This window comes from Python bivittatus, unplaced genomic scaffold (genome assembly GCF_059951505.1).
Source record: "Python bivittatus isolate LINGU-HERP-01145 unplaced genomic scaffold, Pbiv_v1 ctg000180_np1212, whole genome shotgun sequence".
Taxonomy (NCBI): Eukaryota; Metazoa; Chordata; class Lepidosauria; order Squamata; family Pythonidae; genus Python; species Python bivittatus.
The window spans coordinates 2217057-2224749 of NW_028277047.1; the positions used below are offsets into that span (position 1 = coordinate 2217057).

Below are 7693 nucleotides of genomic sequence, written 5' to 3' on the forward strand. Positions count from 1 at the left end.
AGAAGGGAGCTGAGCTGCCAGCATAACCCCTTTCATTAGCTGGAAAATACGACTGCCTGACGGACGTGTCATTTAGAGGAAAAAATCAGGGTGAAACAGCTACGGATCGCTCACTCAAGAAATGCCAGAGAAACAGCCAATTCGAGCAAAAGAGTATAAGATAAAAACTTAGGAAGGGGCTTTTTTGGGGGGGGAGGAAGAGGAAGAGGAGGAAACTCCCTCCCTCTGTTGCAAAGAACTTTCATTGAAACCAAAATCCAACCCCGAATCCTCTGGGTTAAGAGGAGGAGGTTGCCAGGCCTCCAAAAGCTGGGTTAGGCACGCTTCCACCACATGCAAAATGGGAGCACCCCTGCTTCCTTTCGTTCATGCCCTTAAAAGACTAAGGAAGTTGTAAAATTAAAGGGAATTGGACGGGGGGTGGATTTGATTAGGGCCCTCCGCCCTCTGCACCAAGGTTTCAGTCTCTGTACCGTTTGCTTCCACAGGAAGAGAATCAGAAGCCCACGTGCCTCCCCCCAGTAGGGACCTTTCCCATCTCTTCCTACCCCCTATCCCCCACCCACAGATCTCTTTGCCTGAGATGGAGCTGCGGTGGAGGAATGCGATCTTGCAATGCCCCACAGGGGAAATGGGGGCCGTGTGCTAAACCTGAACAAATCCGAACAAAGGTCTTACTTTCTGAGCTTGAGCAGGCTCCATCAGGATCATGGTGAAAAGCCCCAGGCAGACCTCCTCGTGCTGTGGGGCTCCTTTGCACACCTGGAGGAGCAAGAAAGAAAGATCACACCACAGCCTGCGCTCAGAGGTGGAGGAGGGGGAGGCAAAGGGCTCGGATAAGGAGCTACGAGGCTTTTCAAGCGCTTCCTGACAAAATGTGATGGAGAGCCATGTTCTCTGAAGGTGAGAGGAGAATGCTGCCTTTCTAGATCAGGGAGGGCCACTCTGCACCTTTCGGAGCCTCTGGGAATGCTTTGCCCCACTTCCGTGGGACTCTATTGTCCCTGACTGGCTGGAGGTGTCCCTAAAGCAGCTGCCAGGAGACCAGTTCTCAACAATACAGGGTAATACTCAACAGCACCATTCAGAGGCCAAGCTTCTAATGTTCTGCACCAAGGCAGCAGATTAAGGTCAGAAAGCAGACCTTAATCTGCTGCGATCTGGCCAGGGTGGAAAGGAAGTCAGCCAACAAGTATTTTCCAGAAGTACACGAAGAACATCTATCCAAACTCAAGTTGGCTCAAGGTCACTGACACGACGCCATCCATCAAAGGAAGAGCCCACCCTGCTTTTTCCCAACCTGTTTCATTTCCATTCCCCCTTGAAATCCTGAACCTCTGGAGAAGACCCAGGAGGAGATCCAAGGCGAAGGAGCCAAAGACACTTACGTGCGCATTGAGGGCGTCGTTGGCTTCCCGCTCGGAGACCCCGCCGGTCAGGGAGGTCACTGTGCCCGCGCATCTTTCGAGCCTCTGAAAGGGAAGAAAGGAAAACACGGGGCCGATTTAAAGGAAAGGCGAGCCACTCCTTGTCCAGAAGATGTTCAAGTGATGGACCAAGAGTGTCCTTGGAAGCTTCTCCTCCTCCAAATCGAGCTTCACCCCTTGGTAAAAGACATGGAAGAGGGTGGCCAGTCCTGTACCAGCATACTGATGGGTTTAAAGTATCTTGCAATTTAGGATGGGGATGGGGGGCTTCTAACCACCATTAGGGAAGACAGAATAACCTGGGGAGGGGGGGATTATTCTGCTATCCCTTCTCTCAACCACCCATGCAGAAAAAGCTGTGGGGAGGCACTGACATGATACACAATAGCTTGGACAGACTCGTTCTCTCTAATCAGCGACTTTAATCAGAGCGACCGTCAGTCAACCGTTGGGGGGAAAGTTTGCTGTGCCGATGGAAGATGCTGGAATCCCAGGAAGGGGTCCAACTTTCTCTGCTCAGCTTCTCCAAAACTCATCTGGGGCCTTGAATTGCTGTTCCCATCTGTACCTTCAGAATATCTTATTCAGAGTATTCAAATGTACCTCCCTTCTTATAGCTATCTCTCTATTGAAGCACTTAAAACAGTTAAAACATTGCCTTCTTTGGCTCCAAAGAAAGCAAGCCCAGAGCCCTCCAAATATTTTTGCTGAACTACAACTCCCAAGATCCCCCCCCATTGGCTATGCCAGCTGGTGCTGCTGGGAGTTGCAGTTCAGCAAATCAGGAGAGCTTACAGGGTCCCCTCTCCTGGCAGGTCAAGGCCTTCCAGATGCACGGAGCCAAAACATACAGCGTTGGAGAGAACGGGGCCCACCGCAGGAAAACATCTGCTTCTGCTTCATTAGCAAAACATTATCCAGAGGTCACCTGCTTAAGTTGGGTTAAGCCCTTGGAGGCACACCATTTTTTTATTCAAGCTGCAGAACGGTCAACAAGAGGTAGAGAAAAGATTCGTTACTCTCCAGCCACGTCATGGTCGCCAAGAGAATTAGGAAGGCCTTAGAAAGGAGTTAATTGGGAGACTGTCATGTTGGCTCGCGCCCGAACGCCAAGCAGATGTTTTGGACTTCAAGGCTCATCAGCCCTTCCGGGGCGATCAGTATCATAGCAATGCGGGAGTTTTTAATCCAGGAGGCCTTGCTAGGCCAAATACAAAATTCTGACAGCACCACCACTGCGAGAGGAAGGTAAATGCTTCTCTGGTGGCACTTCAAGGTTTCCACCCCTCAGAAGTTCCAACAGCCTTGATGAGAAACATGAGCTGAATGCCAAAATAAGCCCCAATCTCCAGAGACTCTAAGGCCAAGTCAACATCTAGAAGAATTTCAGGGGCAGCAAAATAAACTTCTTTCTTTTCTTTCTTTCTTTCTTTCTTTCTTTCTTTCTTTCTTTCTTTCTTTCTTTCTTTCTTTCTTTCTCTCTCTCTCTCTCTCTCTCTTTCTCTTTCTTTCTCTCTCTCTTTCTCTCTCTCTCTCTCTCCCTTCCTTCCTTCCTCCCTCCCTCCCTCCTTCCTTCCCTCTCTCTTTCTCCCTTCCCTTCCCTTCCTCTCCACTCTTTCTTTCCTTCCTTCCTTCCTTCCTTCCTTCCTTCCTTCCTTCTTTCCTTCCTTCCTTCCTTCCTTCCTTCCTTCCTTCCTTCCTTCTCTCTTTCTCCCTTCCCTTCCTCTCCACTATTTCCCTCCTTCCTTCCTTCCTTCCTTCCTTCCTTCCTTCCTTCCTTCCTTCCTTCCTTCCTTCCTTCCTTCCTTCCTTCCTTCCTTCCTTCCCCTTCGATCCCTCCTTCCTCCCCTCCCCTCCCCAACTATTTCATACCTCCTCTACGCCTGTACGCCACAGACACTGAGAGGTCTCCTTATAACCCCTTATGCTTCTTTAAAACTATGTCCTGAAATACTGCAGGTAAGTTACACCTGACCAGAAAAAGGAAAGGGTCCAAGAAGACAAGCCCTGAGTACACCAGTCCTGCCCCATTCAGATACTCCTCACAAGCTGGATTTACATAAGCCAGCATTTGCTTGAACCATGGTTTACTAAACAAACTACAGTTCGCACAATGCAGAGCCATAAAGCCCAATGGCTAGGTTCGAGGAATGTGTTAGGATGCCAAGGATAAGCAACCTGGGGCCTTCTGGGCATCCCCAACTTGTTCTCCAACAATCTCTGCCAACTGAAGCTGAAGAACAAACCAAAATAACTCAAGGGCCTCGAGGGCCTAACCTTAGAGCTAAACCAGAAGCCTATAAGCTGCATTACGCTTAGCACAACATGCAAATTTACATTTTATTACTTTTTAACCTCTCTGGAGGGCACCCCCTCCTCTCCACCCCACTGTTCTTTCACCAGGCATCCTTACCCACCCCACTCCACAAACCTGTGGATTCCTCCTTAGCAGGCGGGGCCACCACCGAGGTCCCGAAGACCCCAGATTTCTGACCCCGCTGGAACCCGTCCCACAGCATCAGCCCAGGGGCCGAGGGAGGATGGCGAAAAAAAACCCGCTTTCCTAAGCTAATCTCCAAGACCCAGACTCCAAACATTTGTTCTGGCAAGCCTGTCTGCCCTTAAACACTACCATTCGCGGTGTTATGCTAACACACCAGCAAATAGCCTCCCTTGTTTGGTGGCACATCCAGCCGAAGACGCACATTCAGGCCTTACGTGCGCCACCTTCGTTGTTGTTCTACTGCAAAGAATGTTCCTTTTTCCAAAGAACACAATTCATCTCCTCGCAGGGAGGAAAAGAGACCTTTTATCCAAAGATGTGAGAAATCAGGAAAGACCAGTAATGGATTCAATTAAGAACAGCTCGGCAGCAAGAGTCAGTTACAATCCGAGCTTGCAGCACTAACTGTGGGAAAGACACGTTTCTGCCATCACAACTCCGGGTTGTCACAGTCCTCGGCCACCTGCAGGCACAGATCAATTCCTGCGGGAAGGACCAGGGAGACTTCTGGCCAAAAAGGTTCCTTTTGCGTGTTTTTAATGCCTGCCATGCGAAGGACAAGATCCGGCCAAAGACGCTTTCACATCCCCCCTCCGAGATTTCTGAAATGTTAACAACACCGAGCTTGAACAGGAAAAAAATAAAAATGCTCCTAATCAGGAGGAAAAGCGGCCCTCACTGCTTTCACCCTCAAACTGGTGGTGTGCAAATTTAATAAATAAATAAGTGGTCACCGCCAGCTGCTGTCCCCAGCGGGGCTTGCACAGATTTTCTCTCGCGTGCAGCCCTGAACTAAAGGAACCCCCCAAAAAGGGTTTGCGATCCGACCCGTGCCGAATCCAAGGAGAGAAAAGGAAGGAGGTGGAAGAGCGAAAGAAACTAATTCAGAGACCATGGCCTTGAGCCAAAGCAACTCTTAAAAAGCGAAAGAGCCATCAGGCCCAGTCTTGAGGCCTCGCTGCAGCGAAATGGTAGACCAGTTTCACTGCTATGTAGCTGTAAAAGAAGATCTCTCTCTCTGTTGCCCTCTAATTGGGGGGCGGGGAGCGAGAAATGTCAATTATTGGCTTTGTAATCTGCCTGGCATTGCAAAATGAGGGTATGCAGGGAGAAGAAGACTGTTCGTGACTTTGTAGGAAGAGGGCATGGTTCCAATCTGCTTTGAGCTGGGCAAGGCGCGTTAGGTTGGCATAGCCCTGGATATTTCTGCCTTGTTCCCCCATCTGGCCCCGCTGCTAGCTCAGTCGCCAAGTTTACAAAGCACATGAGGTTGTGGAGAATTGTGGCAGCAGGTTAGAAGCCCAGGCCTGGCTAGTCTGGCCATGCAACTTGCCAAAAACAGCAGGCCAGCACGAGCGCTCCAGGAGATACTGTGCTCTGAATTTCTTTCTCTCCGACCCGGGAGAGATGGTGCAAGCCAAACCTTGCTCACGTAGGCAATATCTACTGGTGATAAGCCTGTAGTATCCAAATTGAGATTCCTCATAGAAAAGTTGGAAAGGCCGACCTCCCCAAAATAAAGTTTCGAAGGAGAAATGTGCACTGATCAACCACTGAACAAAGTAAACGGGCCACAAGGAAGCCGACACAGCTTTTGGCTCGCAATTTGGACCAAAGGCACCAGATCCAGAGCAAGGAAAACATAATATAGCAAAGTCTTCCTCAACCTAGCATCCGTCCTGGGTTGAATTCTTGCAGAATTCCTACTATATGTTGCAGCAACGTATCTGGAAGGCATCAAGGGAGGAAAGACGGGGTAAGACAACACAGAGGGAAGTTGAGCGTGAAAAGAAGACAGACCTGCTTTGGGGAAGCTATTCCTGAATGATCAGGCACACGTTTTTCAAAGTTCTCCATTCGTGAAGGCAAGGAAAAAGTTTACACAGTCCCCTAGCCGAAGAGTTGGAAGCCCCGAGTGCGGGGCAAGGTGGCCCCTTTCAAACCCAACCCCCTTCTATTATCAACCTCCCCGTGCAAGAAAAAAGAAGTCATAAAATCCCACGCTTGCGTGTATTTATATTGGTGTGTATGGCCGCCCCTCTCACCAGTGTGACTCTGGGCAGCTCACAGGAATTATACTACAATCTAAATGCAACGTATATGAAAAATAAATCCATTTCCTCTGTGGACGAAGGGGCACTGAAGGTGAGTACATCGGATGCTTCTGCAAAGAAAGGTCTAAGGCCAGCCTCAGCGTTCATAAAAACAGCATCAGCTTTCCAAGCCCCAAGAGGGGAAAGAAAACTCTCTTGTGATCCCAGCAAGGATCCGAAAACCACCCGGCTACCTCCAGCGACATCTACCCCTGGTCTGCCTGTGCCCACAAACACAATCTAAGAGAACGGCCACCAGCTTGGGAAGATCTTCCAATGCGGCTCCTTTTCTCCTGCCAAAGAGGCTTCGGGTTCCCATCAGCCGAGAGACCATCGCCCACGGCACAGGAAGAGCTGGCTGCAGCCCTCAAAACCCGTGCAAACTTCTGGTGTAACTTTCTGAACCATTTGTTGCAGGCTCAAGTAAGCGTTATCATCATCATCGAACGAGAAAAGAAAGGAGGAGGAGGAGGAAGGGGAAGGAAGAGAAGAGAAGAGAAAAATGAAGGAGGAGGAAGAGGCAGAGGAGGAGAGAGAAGAGAGGGAGGAAGAGGAGGAGGAGGAGGAGATGAGTTTGGAGGAGGAGGAAGAGGGGAAGAAGAAGAAAAAGAGGAGAAGGGGGAGAAGAAGAAGAGGAGGAAGAGGAGGAGGAGGAAGAAGAAATAATAATAATAATAATAATAATAACAACAACAACAACAATAATAATAATAATAATAGCAGCAGCAGCAGCAGCAGCAGCAGCAGCAAAACAAAGCACCGTGCAAATATTCCACACAGTCTTAGGCCTAGGAACAGGTTCAACTCTTAGAGTTGGGGAGGCCAAGCAGAGGTTGAAAAGCCCCTTCCTTTCTGACACATCAAATGACCCCCCCCCAAATACCTACCTCCTCTAACTCATCCTTGGCATCCAGGCTGGTGTAGATCAGCAGCTTCCCTCCTCCTCCTCCTCCTCCTCCTCCTCCTCCACCACCTGCTGCAGCGGCTGCACCCCCTTTCCCCTTCTGCATCTCCATGGCGGGTGGGGGGGCAGGCACCCCTCCCTCCCCCTCAGCGAGCCTCCCTCTTCCTTCTCCCCAGGCGAGGCAAGGAGGGGAGGGGGGGCGAGAAGCAGGGAAGCCCCCCACTCACCCCCCCGGGGCTTCACTCAATAGCAGGGGGGGAGGGAAACGCCAAACTGGAGGCCGGCCAGTGGGGGGGGCAGAGAAGGGGGGACCCAGCCTGACGCCCCCCCTCCCCACATACACACCCTTGTCTCCCTGCTGGGGGGGCAGCCCACCCTTCAGCCTGGGGGAGGGGAAAGAAGGCCTGTCCCTAGCCCTATTTGGGGAGGGGGCTCCAGCTACTATAGGGGGGTCTCTCCACGGTCTATATTAAATTGTGTTTAACCACTGAATGGGGGGGTCTTTGAGGGGGGTGATGGGGCAAAGGGGGGGCTGTCCTGCTCCTAAGGGGCGGGGCGTAGGGGCTGGGGGCTCCAGGGGGCGTGGCTTCCGCCCCAGGAGGCGGGGCTTGAGCGGCGAGGCTCGAGCGGGAGCCTCTCTGGGGAGGCGTTGCTCTCTTCGCCGCCCTTTTTCGGGAGAAATTAAAGCGGGGTGTATAGAAAAGAAGGGGGGGGCTCTACGCCTGTGGGGGGAGGGAGGGGGAGTGTGCGCCGCCTCGCCCCCCAC

The 7693-nt window shown here is 51.2% G+C and overlaps 1 protein-coding gene across 1 annotated transcript in view; it reads right to left on the minus strand.

The window, feature by feature from the left end:
- Positions 1–7690, minus strand: part of INTS3 (integrator complex subunit 3) — a 32861-nt gene extending 25171 nt beyond the window's left edge. Inside the window, exons 1-3 of the mRNA XM_088137197.1 lie at positions 6911–7690; positions 1389–1472; positions 679–762 (exon numbers count right to left, since the gene is read on the minus strand). Of these exons, the coding sequence (XP_087993323.1) occupies positions 679–762; positions 1389–1472; positions 6911–7039 (297 nt within the window). The 5' untranslated portion in view covers positions 7040–7690. The remainder of the gene's footprint in view (positions 1–678; positions 763–1388; positions 1473–6910) is intronic.
- Positions 7691–7693: the final 3 nt, after the last annotated feature.